General features: G+C 38.1%; 1 protein-coding gene across 2 annotated transcripts in view; it reads right to left on the reverse strand.

Moving 5' to 3' along the window:
* Window positions 1–268: 268 nt before the first annotated feature.
* Window positions 269–20,947, reverse strand: part of LOC130932080 (oxysterol-binding protein-related protein 7-like) — a 76,672-nt gene continuing 55,993 nt past the window's right edge. The window contains exons 15-25 of one of the 2 annotated variants that reach the window (XM_057861467.1): window positions 20,616–20,799; window positions 18,358–18,429; window positions 16,181–16,395; window positions 15,964–16,101; window positions 15,837–15,900; window positions 15,678–15,756; window positions 13,524–13,668; window positions 13,281–13,431; window positions 13,074–13,200; window positions 6,429–6,551; window positions 269–2,828 (exon numbers count right to left, since the gene is read on the reverse strand). In XM_057861467.1, coding sequence (XP_057717450.1) covers window positions 2,720–2,828; window positions 6,429–6,551; window positions 13,074–13,200; window positions 13,281–13,431; window positions 13,524–13,668; window positions 15,678–15,756; window positions 15,837–15,900; window positions 15,964–16,101; window positions 16,181–16,395; window positions 18,358–18,429; window positions 20,616–20,799 — 1,407 coding nt within the window. In that variant the 3' untranslated portion in view covers window positions 269–2,719. The remainder of the gene's footprint in view (window positions 2,829–6,428; window positions 6,552–13,073; window positions 13,201–13,280; window positions 13,432–13,523; window positions 13,669–15,677; window positions 15,757–15,836; window positions 15,901–15,963; window positions 16,102–16,180; window positions 16,396–18,357; window positions 18,430–20,615; window positions 20,800–20,947) is intronic. The other variant, XM_057861466.1, reaches the window with a different exon arrangement.

Here is a 20,947-nt window from a genome sequence, read left to right on the forward strand (position 1 = left end):
TATATATATATATATATATATATATATATATATATAGGAAATGTAGTCCAGTCAATACACACAGACACAGTAGGCTATGTGTCAACTCAACATTTTTATAAATTACTAACACGGCAATTATGGTTGACAAATTGTTATTCCCACTCAATTTTTATTCTCATTCAATGTTCTAGAATAGATTGTATGCAAACAATAACCGAAATAAACTGACAAGCTATTCAACCAGCATGTTTCCAAACGCAGCAGTTCAAAACTACATTGACCATAATGCCTAGCACGGCTGAGCTCACTGATAACTACCCTATTAGTGATTACCGGGAGCCGAGGCAAAATCAAACTTTGCTATGAATAAAAAGTTTACAATCATCGGCAGCGCAACGATGCGACACCAAAAGGGATTTTAAAGATTACGCCAGTACAAATCTCCGACAGAAGTCATCAGTTGCCATTATAGATGTATTTATCGTAAAAATAAAAACTCATAACACAGCTACTCAGAATACCATCATTCAAATAAATAAACGAACGCAGGACAATTACAAGACTCATACAATACACTGAATCTCTGTGAAGACACATGATCGATATTAACAGGAGATAAACAAAGGTGTATGGAGCCACGTCTTAGAACTCATTATTGAACTCCTTACTGTAGTCTGATCTTTCGACAAACCGTCAACCGTCAGTAGATGGTGGTAATTCCCCATGAAACAAAGGGTAAACTGCCAACAAAAAAACAAGAAGATCTACTCCTTCTCCTGCCCCTACTAGCAGGAGCCACGCCAACGCAAGCAGGCGCCGCCTCCTAACGGCCTGAGGGATTCTCTTCAAATTGGTCCCGTGAAAAATCATAAAAAACGGACATTTTCATGAATTTATGAACCCCTGCCTGACGCTCCGGAGAGCACGTGATAGGAGGACTTGTCTGGGCAAAAGAGGACGTTTGGTCACCATATGTTACACCCTTAGTCCGTAGGACGTAACAAGGTGGAAAACTCTGTTAGGCAAGGGAAGATAAGTTGACGTGCCTCACAGCAACACTTACTGTATGTTGATGGACATACTGTATATCGAAACTACGTCATTTAACCCGGAGGCGGCCGAGAGGCTGGGGCTAGAGACGGTGGCTCGCCTTGCGGCGGACAGTCAGCTCGAGCCCAGATTCAGCTAGGAGCTTTTTAACTGCAGCAACTTTAAAACACGGTATTGGAGCTGGAAGTACCAAGGACAGTGGGAGAAAGCCCATCTGTAGGCCGCCGAGGGTCTGCGTAATGTCGGGTCAAAGTTTGCGAGGCTCTCAGGCTCTGCTGTCTGATATTACATTCTAGTATGCCATTTTTTTCCTAATAATTTCATAAATTGTGATTTATTGACCTGTTTAGCACATGCACCAATTGTTTTAAATAAAACAAGAAATGGAATCATGTTGTCCAAATTTTTTATTGCGATCAATATCTACAATAAAAAATGACATTTTTGTTTATATATTTACATACCTTTTAGTATTTCCTTGTCACAACAAAATCCGTGTCAGCCCTTCTGCATTCGGCAAATGTAATATTTGTAATTTCACCTCATTTTTGTCACTCAAGTGGCCGGCGTATCAGTCTATACCTCACGTCAACACAGGCTGACAAGTTGTTATAATTTTGTCCACGAACGATCAACGAAGTGATGAGAACACTCATGCAATCATCTACGTCTCATCTACGTCGTGCTGAATCCATTTTTGGAGATTTTGTGGGTTCCTCTGGCTTGATTTTGTAGTTTTAACTTTGTCAACACACTGCTAACTTCAACCGCAACTCATGAGGTTTTTTTTCTAAACTGGAAGTTCTAAGCAGAAATTTTCCAAGATGGCGCCGCCCATATTTCGCTCAAAAAACTTGTCTATAAGCACTGGGGGGGTGGAGCAAGATAGGTACATAAGATGCCCCCGACAGATTTCTGACTGCACGCTCATACATGGCTGCCTACAACTGGCCATGGCCAACACAAATGGAGCACAAATTCTTTCAATGATTAAAATCAAGAACAACTGATTATTACACTTTTTATTAGAAATCATTATGGATATTAATCTTTGCAGTGAGGGTGAACAGAAAAATCATGGTGCTACACATGGACATTTGTGCCTATGTTAAAAGAACGTCAGTTGGGAACAAGTCCAGCGGGAGGGGCGGGGCAAAGCAAAAAACAGCCCTAGTACGTGTCTAAAATTTCCCCACACACCTAGACCACCTAAAAATGACAAATATAATTATGGCATTTACAACTTGATTTCGCAAAATATGTTATACAATGAAATATAAATAGTTTTGGTATAATATCTTAGAATGAGAATTTACAGAAAATATGAACATATTTACCGATTCTTTTTTTTTTTTTTTTTTGTGGTATAAAAGGTAAACTTTTGAATCGAGGGAATTTCAGTGCTCTACTGATTACTGATAGAGGTAGGCAACAAGGCGGGAGTTAAAACATCAGACTTCATTAAAACGGTCGTCATTTGTTCCGCAAATGGCACTTCACCCCTGTCGTCCAAAAATAACAAAAATAGAACCACAAAAAAAGAGGTTCATTGTATGCTTTCATACTTCCTAAGCCTGATCATCCTGACTTTAGCAGCAATTTATAGAATATTTCTGTACGCTCAAGATGGGTGTGAAACCATTGTGAGTAGCTTTCATTTATTATAGCCGAGATAAATGAAGTTATTCTACCAAAGCTCTAAATTCTCAGTTTGAGCAAATCCTGGATTTTTACGGAGATTCCAGTAGGTTCCATTGTACAGCCACACCTCTTGGCCAGCCTCATCAACTTCTTTTCTGAAAATGAAAAATAAGTAAAATCGGCTAAATTTATAAACCACATGAAAACAAAAGGCATTGGCACAATGTACTGTTCATAATATGCAAAAATTAAAAAGTGAAATAGTATAGATTCAATAACTAAAAAAACAAAAAATAAAACATTGAAAAAAGTAATCACATGCAGGCAGAGGTGGGAGGAGGAGTCAAAAATTTGACTCAAATGAGAGTAGCGTTACTTCAAATATTACTCAGAAAATTATTCGATAAATTCACAAGTACAGTGATCCCTCAATTATCGCCGTTAATGGAGGATGTAAATAAATTGTTCATAAATATGATATATATATTAGAACTCATTCCTATAACAAGATTCTCATCTCAAATCCGCAATGCACTGAGGGGGCAAAATAGTGAGGGATCACTGTACTGAGCAAGTGCTTATAAGACTGGTCCATAAGCAAAATGCTTCCCTGACAAAAGTAGGGGTGGCACACAATGATACCTCTTTCACATAACAAATGGAGGGCTGCAGCTATCGAATATTTTAGTAATTGAGTATTCTACTGAAAATTCCATCGATTAATCAAGTATTTTTGGACGATCAAAATGACTACTGAGCGAAAATTGACAGCTTTATTCTATTTCACACCCTCATCACTCCACAGCATTTTTATTTTACAGATTAAATAAAGCCTGTATGAAAGACAAGTAAGCCTTGCATCGACAGTAGTCAGAATTAATAAAAACCTAGCCTTCTGCAGAGCTAACGTTACGTTAGCTAGGTACAGTAACGTAAATCTTATCTATTAGCGTTACGTTAATTTGACCTTGTCCCGAGTAACGCTGCTCTCGGAGTAAACGGGGTGTTTTCGATGGAGCTGCAGCATTGAAGACATGCTGTAGTGTTATGCAAGCGCTGTCTTACGGTGAATACATAAAACCGTGTTCACCTTGGTCTCCAACTTGAAATTTGCCCACGCCTTTGACTTTTTTTTTTTTTTTTTTTTAAAAGCCTGTCCTGTTCAGCTGTTTGACGCGTAGAATGGAAGTCTGAGTGTCCAGTTGGTCTGAACAGTTTTAATGTTTCACATTGGAGTATGACATAATCCCATTCTGATCATTCAACATGCCTTATTTACCTCGTTTAAGACAAAGCAGCGAACAGGAAGAGGTTATGGGGGAACAGAGCATTGAACGCCTACACCAACTGTGAATATGTTGGTGCTATCGTCAGCTAAATGTATTTTCGGTTGACACCATGTGGGGGGCCTGTTAACCAGGAAAAGAGAGGGGGTGTGGGAGGGTAGACGATAACTGGGAGGGACAGAGGTCCTCCACCAGAGCGCGCCCAATCACATCCAGTTATGCGTGAATCCCATTAAACATGCGATAGCAATGCAGGCAAGTGGAGACGGTGCACGGGTGCCACGCAATGGCCACCCACCTAGCCAAACCCAAGGGGGGGCGAGCCAGCGCAGCCCATCCCTCCTCCTGCAGCCCAAAGGGGCCATCGTCACCCCCCAGGGATTCAGGGTGGTTCCCTGGGCCACCCGCGCCCCCATCAACCTGCCCATCAACGCGCCCCCCGCCAGCCCATCCGGCCCATGACCCACAGCCGTAGCCCCTTCAACTGGGTCGCCAACACTTTTGACATTTTCTGCTTTTTCTTGGTGACTTTTATCTTCGCATTCGTAGGCTTCTATGTTATTACCTCTATAGTAATGCATGGTTGGAATCAAATACACTGACACTCGAGGATGAAGGACACATTTTCCTGAGCTCCGTTATTTGTCTGTGATAACTCAGGCGCCAGCTAGAAGGAAATTTTCCAAATATCTCTACTACAACGAGAAAAGGTGACAAGTCTGAATACAAGGAAGATTTAACATCTTCTATGCAAAAAATAGAGCAAATTATGGCTGAATTGGCATGAAATGGCATGAAACAATCAAGACATCTTGAAGGAAATCCAACTGCTTCGGGCCGAAAATGAGCAACTGAAGAAGATGATGAAAGACAGATGATCGTATCATAACACTGGAAGCTTTGGCAGAGGATCTGGATCAAAGTGGACGTGCGAATGATCTCATCACCAGTATCAAAGTGAGAACACGCAAATATTCGCAAGTTGCTCAGGGTGACCATGAACCGAACTACAAAACGGTGGAAAAACAGGTGAGCAACAGCAAAGGGCTCTGCACTCCATGTTTTGGCATCCAGTGAAGGACACTGAGATAAGGCATCTGGTCGGGAAATTGGGAAACAAAGCTTCGACAGACATGCAAGGCATGGACATGAGGCTTATAAAACTTATAATAGAAGACATTCTTCAGCCTCTAACATACATTTTCATTCTTCTTCATCATTCTTGGTCACAATACGAATTGTACAAAAGGTAAATAATGTCTGGGTGGCAATTCAAACTTGTAAACAAAACCAGGTGTACCCAAAACAAAGGAGGGTAAAAAAATGATAAAATTAAAAAAAATAAATAAAATAAAAAAACCAAAGGTGACTCCAATGCAAACAGAACTCATCCAGACATCACAAGGACAGATAATATTAATGACATGGAACTGGTAAATTGGCCACTGAGTGCCCTGGCCGAGATCTTACAATGCGGCCAAAACCTGGACAACGCGCCTGCCTGGATCAAATCAACTGAACAAACTAACCACTGAATTATGAACTAATCTACTTGATCTAATCAACATAACGAGCACATAGACACGGTCAACATGGACTATTGGGAAAATGAACAATCAAGGGGGATGTTAAATAAAAATAAAAAAAAAAAAAGAAAAAACCTTGTAATCACTACGCAATCTGAATGTCAAAAATTGTTATTCGATATTTTCTGCGTCCTAAGGTATATTGGGGGCGGGTTTCAATAAGCTTTGGCTTCTCCCGTCTGCCCTTTTCTTTTCGAGTTGAATTAATTGTAAACACATAAATGCTGTATGTTTGTTGGATTTGTCATACCTGAAGGGAAAATAAAGAAAGAAGAATAAAGAAATATACTATCCGACGCCTCCTTTTTCTTCCTGTGCACCCGTGACGTCAGCGCATTGTTTAGCATTAAAAGTAGACCGGTTAAAACGTCATGCTTAGAAACTTTGCCTGGCATTGGCTGCGACTGACGGCCATACACGTCCAACCCGAATGAACCAGCGAATGAACGAACCAGCGATTGAACAAATGTTCAGTTCAAACGGATTGCATGTTGACTAGTGATACTCATTCATATTCACAGCAGAAAGATGAAAATGTCTCGTTTTTCTTTTTATTGTTTTGTTGATTATCCGTGAATGATTTTCTGACCAATGTATCGATAATTGTTGTATCGCCATATCGCAAGATCATGGTTATTGTGAACCTTGTCTCGCAAATCGTATCATATCGTGAGCCACCCAGTGGTTCCCACCCCTAGTTACTAACAACTACTGCCTGCAGGGTGAAAGCCAGGGAATAAAAGTGACTTTTTACACTGGTTTTAAAAATGGATAGTGATGCCAGTTAGAAATAACACAACATCTACTGCAATATGCTGATTAAAAAAAAAAAAAAAAAAAACTAGTGAAAAGTAGCAGTCGATATATTAAAATGTCTTCTCACCTGAAGAACCTTGGGATGTGCTCTTTCCCTTGCTTGGCCATCTCTTTCCTCCTCTCTCTCTGTTTCTCCTCCACCTTATCCTTCTTTTTATCCGCCTCAGCTACCTTTCCCTCCTCTAAAAGCCTGATAGAAAGATTCAAAGATACAGTATGAGGAAATTAGGATGTTTGTTCCAATAGACAAACTTTCTATTTTCCATCATTTCTTCCATTTATGTCCGATTGTAAAAGTACTCAAATACATTTACTGATAGAATATAAAAAAATTGAAATTCAAATGGTTTTTCCAACACGCTAACAAAAGCTCCAATATTGTTTTATTTGTTCTGTAAATGCATGGTTATGCTCATTTTAAACAACTTTTTAGTCTTCCGCAATGTCACAAATATAGTCTATTTGCCACAACACTAATGTGTGTAAAAAACACAGGAGCAAAACCTAAATTGTTGCATTTTGTATTTTTGTGCAGTGTATAAAAGGACTAATGCATTGAAAGCTAATTGAACTTTGTGAAAAGACTTGCACTTTAAAAATATTTCTTTCAAATGAAAAGATATTTTTTTAAAAGATCACGTATAATCATACATATTTAATCACTGCTGTTTTGCTACTGTGTTCAAGTGTATGCACAAAAGTGTCAGCCTTCTTCTGTAACCAAATGAACTCACCTCAAAGCTGGCACTATATGTGTTTTTTCTGACACCATGTCAGTTGGAACAAAATATTTTAATTGCATCAGTTTTTTTCAAACATTTCTAGGGCTTGAGCACCGAGTGGTGCGGGAGCCCAATTGGAATGCAAAGGATTATTTTTATTTTTTGTGGGCAAATGAAAATGGCCCAAATATTAAGGCCTTAACATGCTCAAAAACTCAACAAAAAGTACATACATACATGCGGCTTGGCGAATATTTCGATCATTTTGCAACCAACAACGTAACCAAATAGCCCAATATTGCCCCCTTGAGTTTTTTTTTTTTTTTTTTTTTTTTTTTTTTAAATGGCCACTCGTATTAGGTTTTTTTCAACAGAGCGATGAAATTTGGGGAGCTGATACCTTGTGCAAAACTGCACCAAGAAGTCTCTTGGACCCATATCCCAAACCCCAAATGAAATCAGGTATTTGGGATGAAATGTGAGATAATATGCAATTTTAGTCCATTTACAGGGTGCACATTCGAGACCTTTGCGCTTAGGGAGTTAGTTGAATCCTGCTCCAACTTGATGAGACTGCTCATGAGAAATATGAGATCTAAAGTTATCAAAATGGTGAGTTTTCATTCACGGGCCTCACCTGGACGGGGTGCCAAAGTCAACCTTTTTTTGGTAAAATGCCAAATTCAGTAAATTATCAATAACTCCCTGATTCAAAGTTCAGCCTTTTTCATATCTGGCATGTATGAGAGGGTCCTAGCCTGAAAACGACTGCATTGAAATATCCCCATTAGGCCTGGTGCCCCCCTGCTGGGAACAGGAAATGCTCTTTTTTTTTTTTTTTTTTTACTAGACAGGCTCCTGCTCCAAGGGGGGAAAAAAAATCAATTGACCTGCATCAGGGGAGCCTTAAGACATGTGTTCAGGTGCCCGAGGAAAAATATTTAAGTTTCCTTGAAACAGAGGGGTCCAGAGAGGAACGTGAAAATGACCGTCGCCATTTTGTCTTACCACAAATTTTGAACAGTCATAACTGTGATATACAACATATCTGTGCCAAACTTCCTATGCTTGTTGAGAGTCGTACCATAGAGGATCCTGTAGAGGTCATTTGCATCAACCGTACAGCGCCAATTAGTGGCAACAGAAAGTCACCGACTTTACTGATAAATGTCAAACTCCTTTCAGGTCTATGTCCACATGTCTCTGTTGGCATGACAACCCTTTGTTCACAATTAAGAGGAAGTAAATTTGTTCAGGGACTTACGCAGCTTATAGAGCCACGAAGTTTGGCACACAATGTCGAATTGGCCCAGTTAGAAGATTCATTTTGGTTTTGAGTCACGGCGTTATATGTTCCCTTTATGCTTTTATTCTCAGTCAAAGTAGTCATCAGGGGTGAAAGTGGCTAGAATTTCTTGCTGTTTTTATATTTTATATTTTCCCTCATTTCTTCAAATACTAACTGCCTAATCTCAATTTTAACTACTTAAGAAAATAGAATATACGTATATTAAAATTAAAACATTGACTTTTTTTTAATAATATAGATATAGGATATAAGATATAATATACATTCAGAAAAATAGTGTTCAAATTATTCATATTATGCAGAGTGAAATGGAAAATATTTTGAAGATCGCGCAAACATTGACTTTTTTTAAATCATAAAGAAATGAATAAGTAGCCTAACATAAATGAACAAATATAAGTCCAAAGCGCACATTGACAGCTACTGTAAGATGTTCTGAACCTCCCCATCAGAGCTAATAAAATTAAATATGATAGTAAGCCTCCTCAACTCTTTCGTTGCGCTTAAAGATTTGATCCGTTTTTATGTTGCATTGCCCTTTTTTTGTCACATCAATTCAACAAGCTTTTTTTTTTTTTTGCTGTTCCAGAAAACATGCACATTTGAACCAATCAGAGCTAACCATCTCTGCTATTCACATGTCAGTATGTCACCTAATTGAACGGATAAATGAGTCCAAGCGTTTTGCTTTGCTGTGTGGATTCGCACATTGACGTGACTCATCATCGTCAGACTCAGAAAACTGCAGCAGCAGCTCCATGCCGTCCGTGGAATAAAATCAATAATTATTATTGGTAGAAACGGATTACGCTATACAAGCACTTTATTATGCTTGTTGTTAACATTTGTGTATGTAAATCTGATGTTGGTAGATTGTTTTCTTCTTGGATCTGAAATGCATGTGTGGCAGTTAGCATTTTTTTTTTTTTTTAACATAGCGTTTTGACAGTTGCTGTCATATTTTCGGAATCAAAGCACCGTGTACCGGAACAGCATTCCGGCCCTGAATCTTATACCGAAACTGCGTTCCTGACCGTTCTGGCCCACTTTCACCCCTGGTAGTCATGCATTCACATTCTTTAATCATAATTGAAAAAATATTTTAAAAGCCCACTGCAAAAATAAAAATATTAAGGTATTGGAATTTAACCTATAAAATTAATCATGAAATGTTTTTTCTTCGCACAGATTAAAATCAAGCCAAATCAAAAAATGCAGCATTAAAGTTATCATTAACTATACAGCTAACTCCCCGTTTAGGCATGTTTATTTACAAAATAAAAAAGGGCTAAATTAAATCTACATTTACTCACACACCAATTTCCTTCATTATCGTACATCCACCCACGTCTTCTTACATGCATATTGATTATCAAAGACTTGTGCAGACAAAGGGCGATCATCTTGAAGTGTCGTTATTTATTACGTACCAGGATGGGAGTCCAAAACCATTTTTAAATGAGAAACTTAAAGGGAACCTCGGACTTAAAGACTTAGGCTCTAATAAGCATATAAGTTCTCTTTTACTAAAATATATTACAAACACATAATATTGCCATTGATTTAAAAATCTATAATATTAAGTACATGCTTTGACCTAAGGAGGGCGCCATGTTTTATAGACGCTCGGGGTGATGACAGATTATTACTGTCACTCGACGAATAGTACCGGGTTATTGCAATTCCATCTATGCGGCGAGACATCAGACACGTGCGCTCATCGGTTAAAAGCGGCGAGTACTTACTATTTGTGTTTTTATGAAGTCTTTTATTACCTTTTTATTGCCTCAAAATACTTTTTGCATGTTTCCCTCTCATACTTTTAAGTATTGTCTTTTCTTGTGGTAGCTTTAAAGCAGATTGTTGATCTGTTGACCACATTCGTCACGTAGCATATTTAAGCCACCCTTAGTTGATATTACTACGTGCAAGTATTTTCTTAAGGCAACTTTATTATGTTCTGCCTGTCTGCATTTAAACTAGGGCTGTCAAACGATTAAATTTTTTCATCGGGTTAATTACAGCTTAAAAATTAATTAATCGTAATTAATCGCAATTCAAACCATCTATAAAATATGCCATATTTTTCTGTATTGTTGGAATGAAAAGATAAGACACAAGACGGATATATACATTCAACATATGGTACATAAGTACTGTATTTGTTTATTATAATAAATCAACAAGATGGCATTAACATTATTAATATTCTCTTAAAGCGATCCATGGATAGAAAAACTTCTTAAAAGATAAATGTTAGTACAAGTTATAGAAATTTTATATTAAAACCCCTCTTAATGTTTTCGTTTGATTAAAATTTGAAAAATTTTCAATCAAAAAATAAACTAGTAGCTCGCCATTGTTGATGTCAGTACACAATGCTCACTTCCCAAAAACAAAATCATTTCGACCCAAGCGCCAGCAGAGGGCGCCAAACAACAAAAAACAAGTAACAAATAACAAGCGGACTTTACACTGCTGTCATTTTAGTCTGAGTGGGGCATGTGCATTAATTGCGTCAAATATTTTATCGTGATTAATGAAAAAAATTAATTACCGCCCGTTAACGCGATAATTTAAATACAACAAGCTGAAAGTGCACGGTAGTACCTTGGGTGTCAAATTCGCCTCTTGTAGATGTTTCACCATTGTAGCATACTTTGGCAAAACTTTTTTTTGCTCTCGTCACATCTCATCCCGTCTTTCCTGTTCATCTTGCTTTTGCTGCTCTTTTTTTTGAAGCACTGACAGTGCTGTTATGCTCCTCAATCTTCCTCTCGTGTTCAAATTGAAAGGGTTGAACAGATGAAATCTTTAGGTTGCTAAAGTCATACTCTGGAAGCCCGGCAGTGTAACCATGTGAAGTCACCGTCCTGCGACATCAAAAACAATGGCGACCTACTACTTAAACTAATTTTACAAATAGTATAAAAACGAAAACATCAAGAGGGGTTTTAATATCAAATTATTTTAACTCATATTAACAGTTACAGTATCTTATAAGAACTACAAGTCTTTCTATCCGTGGATCCCGTTAAAGAAAATTTCAAAGGTCTCAAAAATGTCTATTTTTCACTCACCTGATTTGACCTACTTTTAAGGTGTCAAAAAATGCCCTCCTGTTCAAAAAATTTTCAACCCCCAGAAAAAAAGATTTTAAGCTTTCCAATGATGTATCACACATGCATATCGGACAATTTTGAAATTTGGCCAAATTGGGGGTCTCAGAGCGGAATTTCAAGTCAAAGGAGTGTTTTCCGCCATATATATATATATATATATATATATATATATATATATATATATTAGGGCTGTCAAAATTATCGCGTTAACGGGCGTTAATTAATTTTTTAAATTAATCACGTTAAAATATTTGACGCAATTAACGCACTAGGCCCGCTCAGACAGATTTAAATGTCAGTACAGTGAAAGGCCAACTTGTTAATTGTGTTTTATGGAGTTTTTCCGCCCTCTGCTGGCGCTTGGGTGTGACTTGCATATGTTATGTGGCGTAATGTCGCCCTCTGCTGGCGATTCAGTGCAGCTGATTATTTGGGTTTCGGCGCGCTTTTCTGACGTGATTATATGTCGCCGCGAACTCACACTAATAGACAGTGCTATTCAGACCAGCTAACGTCCGCATCCAGTATTCAGTGGCAGTTCTCATAGCCCCATCACACTGTTTGTGTCTAATACATGCATCGCTTGTGAGTTATATTCCTCCTTTGTTTATATTCATGAGCATTAGATAGTTATTGATGATGTGTATTTGAATTTGTTCACATATATGGTGAAATGCAGTTACATTGTTAGATGCTTGTGAGCTAATTGGCTAGTGCTACTGCTCAAATGGACACGTGTGTGTACATTTTATGTTATTTTGTGATTTATGCAAGTTATTGACACATTGCCTTGTTATTTTCAGTTTTACAAAAATACAAGAAATGTGCTCCTGTCAAAAAGAGATGACTTCAGTAAAGCCCATGCAACTTTGCCACACCGTCTGATTTCTTTTTGGAACTTATGTTCGCTAGCCGTCAATTTGTGTACTCACACACATTGAGGACAGGGCTACTAGTTTATTTTTTGATTGAAAATTTTACAAATTTTATTAAAATGAAAACATTAAGAGGCGTTTTAATATAACATTTCTATAACTTGTACTAATATTCATCTTTTAAGAACTACAAGTCTTCCTATCCATGGATCGCTTTAACAGAATGTTAATAATGTTTATGCCATCTTGTTGATTTATTGTTATAATAAACAAATACAGTCCTTATGTACCGTATGTTGAATGTATATATCCATCTTATCTTTCCATTCCAACAATAATTTACCGAAAAATATGGCATATTTTATAGATGGTTTGAATTGCGATTAATTGCGATTAATTACGATTAATTTTTAAGCTGTAATTAACTCGATTAAAAATTTTAATCGTTTGACAGCCCTAATATATCTTTTAAGTAACGTAAAAGTAGTTCTTTTCATAATTGCTAGCAAGGTAGGTTCATAGGTAAAAATAACTGACTACTTTTTAAAAGTAACTTGAATAACACTGGAAGTGGAACAGAATCTTGTGCTTTTTTAATTTTTAAAAAAAAATTTTTACGCTTGCGTGTCAGTGAGAAGTGTGGCCTTTGAGCAAATCATGGAAAGCGGGAACCGATTACTATACCTCTGGTCTGGTCTAAAGCGAGTGTCAGTTGGCGGAAGGACAGTTTTCAGTTCAGGTGTAAGTTCATTTAGCTCTCTGGCGTAGCGTGAGAATCCATAGTACTGGAAGTGATCATCCGGTTGCACATCTGAAAGAAATTGAAATCAAGATGTCAGAGCAGAAGCCAGCAAGAGCATCCTGTCATGTTCGCTGTGGGTTGGACACTACTTGGCTTCCAAATGCACTTTGGGGTCGACAGCGTGTCACAGAAGATGCCCTCATGCCAGAACCCTCCAAAACGATGGACAACCTCTCCAGCCGAATCTAGAACCACACCCTGGACCTCATTTTTACTGTTTTCAGAGCTCCAGTAACGAGACTGTAAACACAAAGTAATAAGAAAAGGCTTTTATACATATGACACACACAGGAACAAGTATATCAAATCAAAGTTTTCATTAATTTCCTGACCTTGACAAAAGTTATTTTGCAGGTGCAGATATCGCTGACTTTGTTTCTGATGACCACCTCACCATAGTGCTCCAACCAGCGTTGCTGACTCAACACGTTGTGAATGCAGGTAACTGCCTTGTTCCATTCATAGTGATCACCATACCTACATTCAGTTGGTTTAGTGAATTTATAAAGCAATACATAATGATTAGTTATCTTCAAATACATTACCACTGCCATTTAAAAAGAAAAAAACCTAGCTATAAGGTGCAATATTTGTTTAATTTTGAACAGTTCCATGTGGTTCTCTTGCTTGTCTTTTCTCCTTCAAATGAAATAATGGGCGAACAGATCATGTTGGAAACCTTTTCCTGCTGGTGCTCGTGTGAGTTCCGGGCTTATGAATAATCACATGACTATTATAATAATCGGACGCAACAATACAGTCACATGACCACACACAACCTTGCAGTCTGAAGTTCAACAATCACAGGAGCCTGTTCTATCACGTGGCATCTTTAAAGCACAATTAAAAAAAAAAAAAAAAAAAAAAAAAAAAAAACCTTTCACATAGAGCGCTGCCGTCAACATTACTCGAAAGCGCGGATTTCAACCTCTCACAGTTCTTATTTGGCACTGATATACCACTGAAATCCGGAGCTTTGATCGTTTTAATTTCATGGTAGAAAATCTTTTCTCAAGTAGAGGGGACTCATGCTCTTTGGACAGGTTTCTGTAGATTATTCTAGTGTGAATTCACTGATTTTTACGGCCCTTTTTTTTTTTTTTTTTTTTTCTTTTTTTTAACTTAATATGGTCATTTTACCCAGTTACTTAACAGTTTTAATACAACTTTTCCTCCGAACTATTAACTGCAAAATGTGTCCAAATTTTGCTTTATTTTTTGACTGCGATCTAAAAGAATGTTGACGGAACAATGAACTTATGAAGTTATTTTAATAATAATTTGATCAGGTAATTTAGATTAGTTAACTGAATACGATGGAGAAAAACATTTCCAGTCCAAAAAAAGATCCCAAACTCGCAGTGAAAAATTAAAGTTTGGTCTGTAACATAGCAGAAAATGGGCCAACATTTTCAGCATTATTTCCAAAGTAAAAGCAAATGTTTGCAAAGGTTTTATAGTCTGTAAGTGTGCTTTTATGGATGACTATAAATTACAATTTACTGTTAAGAGACAGGAATTCCAAAGATTTGAAATAAATTAAGTTTTGGAAAAAAAATCTCTATTTTATAAAATAGCTGTCTATCAACGTGATAGATTGCAGTCAAAAAAACTTAAAATGACCATATTGGGCCCAAAAAAACCAAACAAAAATCAGCTGCCAATTATTCATTGCACCTTAACATACCATACAAAATAAGCATTGAGAATGTTTACTGTATATCACCGTTTTTTTGTTTGTTTTTTCTTCTCGGATATAGGGCACACCATCAATTAACGAGTATATTGTCGTATATATTGCCATTTCAGCATCAATGTACTACATTTTTTTTTGTTCTTATCTTATAAAAGGTAGTTAAGGATCTATTTTTTAAATTAACTACTTTTAATTGTCATGTGTTTAGGGTTGATCACTGATGAATTTGTCACAAGCAGTTTAGTGGACTTTCCAGTCAGGCTCTAACAACAATGTTTCGATGACATTGAGCATAACCAAAATTCATGAATAAAGTACAATGGAGTATAAGGCACACCGTCAATTTTGGGGAAAAAACACGAGATTTTAAGTGTGCCTTGTCGTCCAAAAAATAATGTATATCAACAAGAAACAGTGCATAACAACTTTGTGTGGACGTTATAGCTCAGTGTGAAAAAAAAATATAATAAATAATGTCCTAATAGATATGCAGTGGGCCCTCATGATACAATCATCTTACCTTAAGAGTGAATGGAAATTATATTTTTGCAAACATGCTAATCAATAATGATAGACATAGCTGCTTCTATTGTTTTAATACAAAATAGAGATATTACAATCATAGTGTACCCGACCAAAAATATACATCTAAAATATGAGTGCAGGAGAATCTTTATCTGCAACATAAAACGTGATAAGAACAGGCCAATATGCTGACAGTTGACGAATAACATCAGAACCTCGCCATATTATAACGGATCCACATACATATATTTCCTTCTGATTTTACCTCGGTAAAGTCACATTGACAGGTCCACTTGAGATAATCTCAACTGACTTCCCCCAAAATTTGTTCTTCCATCTTTGATCTGGATGCAAAGAAATGCAGAGATTATGACATACTATTAAAACCAAGAGATGAATGAGCATTTTTCACACATTTTACTACCTTGCCAGAAGGTGAAGTTTGAAGACTCTGCATGGCACGCAGATATGGGTGGATGATGACTAACCTGATGAAAACATTTGAGAATGAAGTAGGTTCTGAGACCATCACTCACCACAATCAACTCTACCTGCTCGCTGATGTAACGGAAGCCTCGGTCTTCTCTGTGATTCTCATATGTTTCTCCCAGAACTGGATTAAACGGTTTGTAGCGATATCGCCACGATGCCCACGCATAACCAGAGATAGCGAATGCTGCAACATATACCTGTTAACCCAGGTAAGAGAAAGTCTTGATCTGGAATAAATAACTACAACTGATGTAGAATTATGTGTCACAGACTCACCATTCTCTCATACGGATCATCGATATGATTAGCCATATCAAGCAGGTCGGCGTACTCCAGCTCTTCTGACACTCTTTGTAGCAAAGAAAGAGGTTCATTGAGAGCGACGGGCATAGAGACCCTCGAAAGATCTTTGCCAATGTTGTTGTAAAGGATGGTCATGATGCCAATATGACTGTTGTCTGTTCCCGGGGCAGGCAAGCAAGTGCGACGACCTGGGTCACAGTAAAGCTGAATTTAATGTTTTTCTATCACAACACAACATTTTTAAAGAAATACACTCAAAAGAAGGGCCTTCTTAGCCCCTACCAAAATTCCACAGAGTCAGAATGACACAATGACCAATGATGGAATCATCTACAGTGGGCAAATAAGTATTTAGTCAACCACCATTTGTGCAAGTTCTCCTACTTGAAAAGATTAGAGAGACCTGTAATTGTCAACATGGGTAAACTTCAACCATGAGAGACAAAATGTGGAAGAAAAAAAAAAAACAAAAAAAAAAATCACATTGTTTGATTTTTAAAGAATTTATTTGCAAATCATGGTGGAAAATAAGTATTTGGTCACCTACAAACAAGCAAGATTTCTGGCTGTCAAAGAGGTCTAACTTCTAATGAGATTTAACGAGGCTCCAATCGTTACCTGTATTAATGGCACCTGTTTTAACTCATTATGGGTATAAAAGACACCTGTCCACAACCTCAGTCAGTCACACTCCAAACTCCACTATGGCCAACACCAAAGAGCTGTCAAAGGACACCAGAGACGAAATTGTAGACCTGCACCAGGCTGGGAAGACTGAATCTGCAATAGGTAAAACGCTTGGTGTAAAGAAATCAACTGCATTAGCAATTATTAGAAAATGGAAGACAAGCAAGACCACTGATAATCTCCCTCGATCTGGGGCTCCATGCAAGATCTCACCCCGTGGTGCCAAAATGATGATAAGAACGGTGAGCAAAAATCCCAGAACCACACAGGGGTACCTAGTGAATGACCTACAGAGACCTGGGACCACAGTAACAAAGGCTACTATCAGTAACACAATGCGCCGCCAGGGATTCAAATCCCGCACTGCCAGATGTGTCCCCCTGCTGAAGAAATGACACGTCCAGGCCCGTCTGCGGTTCACTAGAGAACATTTGGATGATCCAGAAGAAGACTGGGAGAATGTGTTATGGTCAGATGAAACCAAAATAGAACTTTTTGGTGGAGAGTTCTCATGTTTGGAGGAGAAAGAATACTCAATTGCATCCGAAGAACACCATGTCCACTGTGACGCATGGGGGTAGAAACATCATGCTTTGGGGCTGTTTTTCTGCAAAGGGACCAGGACGACTGATCTGTGTAAAGGAAAGAATGAATGGGGCCATGTATCGAGAGATTTTGAGTGAAAATCTCCTTTACCATTTACCATTCCATCAGCAAGGGCATTGAAAATGAGACGTGGCTGGGTCTTTCAGCATGACAATGATCCCAAACACACAGCCAGGGCAACAAAGGAGTGGCTTCGTAAGAAGCATTTCAAGGTCCTGGAGTGACCTAGCCAGTCTCCAGGTCTCAACCCCATAGAAAATCTGCGGAGGGAGTTGAAAGTCCGTGTTGCCCAACGACAGCCCCAAAACATCACTGCTCTAGAGGAGATCTGCATGGAGGAATGGGCCAAAATACCAGCAACAGTGTGTGAAAAGCTTGTGAAGAGTTAAAGAAAACGTATGGCCTCCGTTATTGCCAACAAAGGGGTACATAACAAAGTATTGAGATGAACTGTTGGTATTGACCAAATTCTTATTTTCCACCATGATTTGCAAATAAATTCTTTAAAAATCAAACAATGTGATTTTTTTGTTTTTTTTTCTTCCACATTCTGTCTCTCATTGTTGAGGTTTACCCATGTTAACAATTACAGGCCTCTCTAATATTTTCAAGTGGGAGAACTTGCACAATTAGTGGTTGGCTAAATACTAATTTGCCCCACCGTGTGTCTTTGGCAGTAAAACAATCAAAAGAAATCAACTTGAAACGGCAAAAAAAAAAAAAAAAAAAAAAAATACAAACAAAGCAATTCTTTTCACTTGCTGCACTGAACATCAAGTTCAAGAGGAAAAATTGGTCTTATTTGGATAGGTACAGTTATTTTTAGGAACAACAGGGAAATCGAACAATTGACATACCTGTGTCAGACACCGGGGTGGGCTTATCAGTTACGTTCCTAAGGCTGGCTCTGTATTTGAGGGTGGTACTGGCTGAAGGAGAAAAAAGTGAATAATCTTCAAGGCTTAAGAGTTTCATTCATTTAATGATGCTTATGGATTTTCTAATTGCTTTCTTAAATTAATTTGCTCGATGTGACGTAACAGCCAAAAGAGAAAACAACACAGCAAGTTATTAAGTCTTAAAGTATTTCACTGACAACATTCATAATGGAATTTATTATACTAATGGTACTCATAGTAAGGTTTGGTTTACAGTGTTTACAGTCTCCAGGGTTCAACTAGCCAAATAAAAGAATTTAATTTAAGATCATAATGAATCAAATTAAGACTCATTTCACATCGATGTATATAAATGTATTCCCAGCACTTTCACATTGTGATACAAATGAGCACAAAGTACTACTACTAGTAGTAGTAAAGTAACGTCAATAGATTAACACCTTTCAAAATTGTATTAAGACCTTTTATCAGATTTTAGGTGAATTGGCATTTGACATTAACATTTTAAGGCCTTCAAATCAAATTATTGGATTTTAGACTTTTTAGAACCCCGCGGATACCCTGGTTTATGTCTTAACACACACACATCACTTTTCTATTCATAACAAGCTAAAGATTGACTTTTTTCTTTGGGAAAACACCGTTCTGAAATCCTACTCATAATTGCTCATTAAAGTGCCTGTGACAGCATAAAACAAATCCTAAATAGCATTATTATGTGAATTAGAATCATATTTTGAGACGATTCGACTATATACAACAATTTGGCAAAGCGCAGATGCCGTTTAGCCCTGCCTGTCTTGATAGCGCTTTAGCGTCCCCAGCTGGAGGATGACGTCGGCAGGGTCACGATTTCATCCGATTTAGAATTCAGCTCAGTGAGGAGGATTTATTCATAACGAGGAAAATGCGACGAAGAGCGCCGCAAAATGTCATTGTTTCAATCTCTCCAATATTTTTACAGGATATCCTTTTCACCTAAGTATTTTCCCCAATTGTTAAATAAATAGTTTGGTCATGACAAATAACAGTCTTGTGCTAAATGGAATATGAAATATTAAAAATGCATTTATTAGTACGACATGGAAAAATTACTCCATAATGGTCAAAACTGTTGACTTCTTCCTCCTCCCGAAAGATATTTTATTATGGCACAGGCTTTTGTCATTTCACTGCCCCGGGCTTCAGAGAGCGTAAATAAACCAGGAAGCGTGACAGCTAGCCGACATGCTAACCCGAATCGAGCGGAGTTTCCAAGCCTTATTCTCGCGTTTCGAAGCGAAAAATCACACAAAACTACCCCGGATAATTTCACACTGCGGAGAGGTTGTCGATTGTTTTCAACGATCGGCAAGGGGCGTCGAGCAGGTTACAGCTCGTAGTTCCCCTGCTACGACACGAGAGCTCGTTTGCCAGGGAACCAGCTGGAGAATGACCGCCAGACAAACCGGCCGAGGTGTAAGGAGCACGTAGCTGCCCGAGCTTAACCCAAGGATAGTGATCTATTGCCGAGCACACGAAGAGGCCAGAGGGGGCTGGAAGTCTGGACGATATGGAGCATAAGCCGAGTATAGCGCTCTACCGGTGGGCACGCGAAGAGGACCGAGGGGGGTGTGCGACAAACCGCCGGTCGTCGGCAAAGTGGCATTCTCGGTGGACAAACCACAAAATGGTAGCCACCTCCTTATCAAAACGTGTGCCATGTTCCCAGTATTTGACATAATCCACAATCCATCTGCATGCTATAAAGCAATGCTGTATTGTGAGATGCTGACCCGGGTGACATCACATTAGCATTCCTCCTCAATCCAGGAAGTCACTCATTTTCATGGCGCGGGATTAAAAATATTGATAATATAAATTGATCGTTTCCACACACATCCATTTCAATCAGGAGCATAAAATACGTGAAATATGAAATAAACATGCTTATTGTCGTCATAGGCACTTTAAATTTAATTGAAAATTTTGAAAATTTTAAATTCTGTCTTCATGTTTGCTAATCAAAATTATAAATGGTAACATTATGGTGCTTCACTGCTTTTTAAAGAAGAGGGTATTTATATATCTGAGCAAATTTTTCCTCTAGGTAACAATGAGCAAAGCAAGATTTCTCTTTCATAATACTGTATTAACAGTCACACTTTGAACATACAAAAACAAAGACATGTAGTTATAACAATGTTAATCCCTTTAGAAGGCTAGGAAACACTCACCGGGTCCTTCTTCAGCCTCTGATGTGCTTGTGGTGGTGGTTGTGACGTCACTTAGACCAGACTCATCTGAACCCTCTGCTTCAGAGGAGGTCTCGCATATGATAACTTCACTCGCATCAAAATACTCCGCCATGGAATCGGCCACTGAGGGTGCTCGTTGACTACGACTCAAAGATGGAGTCCTCTGTCCGGAGGAGAAAATCATGGTGATTTTAAGAACTGTAGCGCCATACATTTAAATACACAGCATATTGTATTCTTCAAAAGGTATAGTATATCAGTACAGAGTCAAAATAAAGAAATAAACATGAACCGCATAAATTGTAGAAGAT

Source organism: Corythoichthys intestinalis, chromosome 16 (genome assembly GCF_030265065.1).
Source record: "Corythoichthys intestinalis isolate RoL2023-P3 chromosome 16, ASM3026506v1, whole genome shotgun sequence".
In the NCBI taxonomy this organism is placed as follows: Eukaryota; Metazoa; Chordata; class Actinopteri; order Syngnathiformes; family Syngnathidae; genus Corythoichthys; species Corythoichthys intestinalis.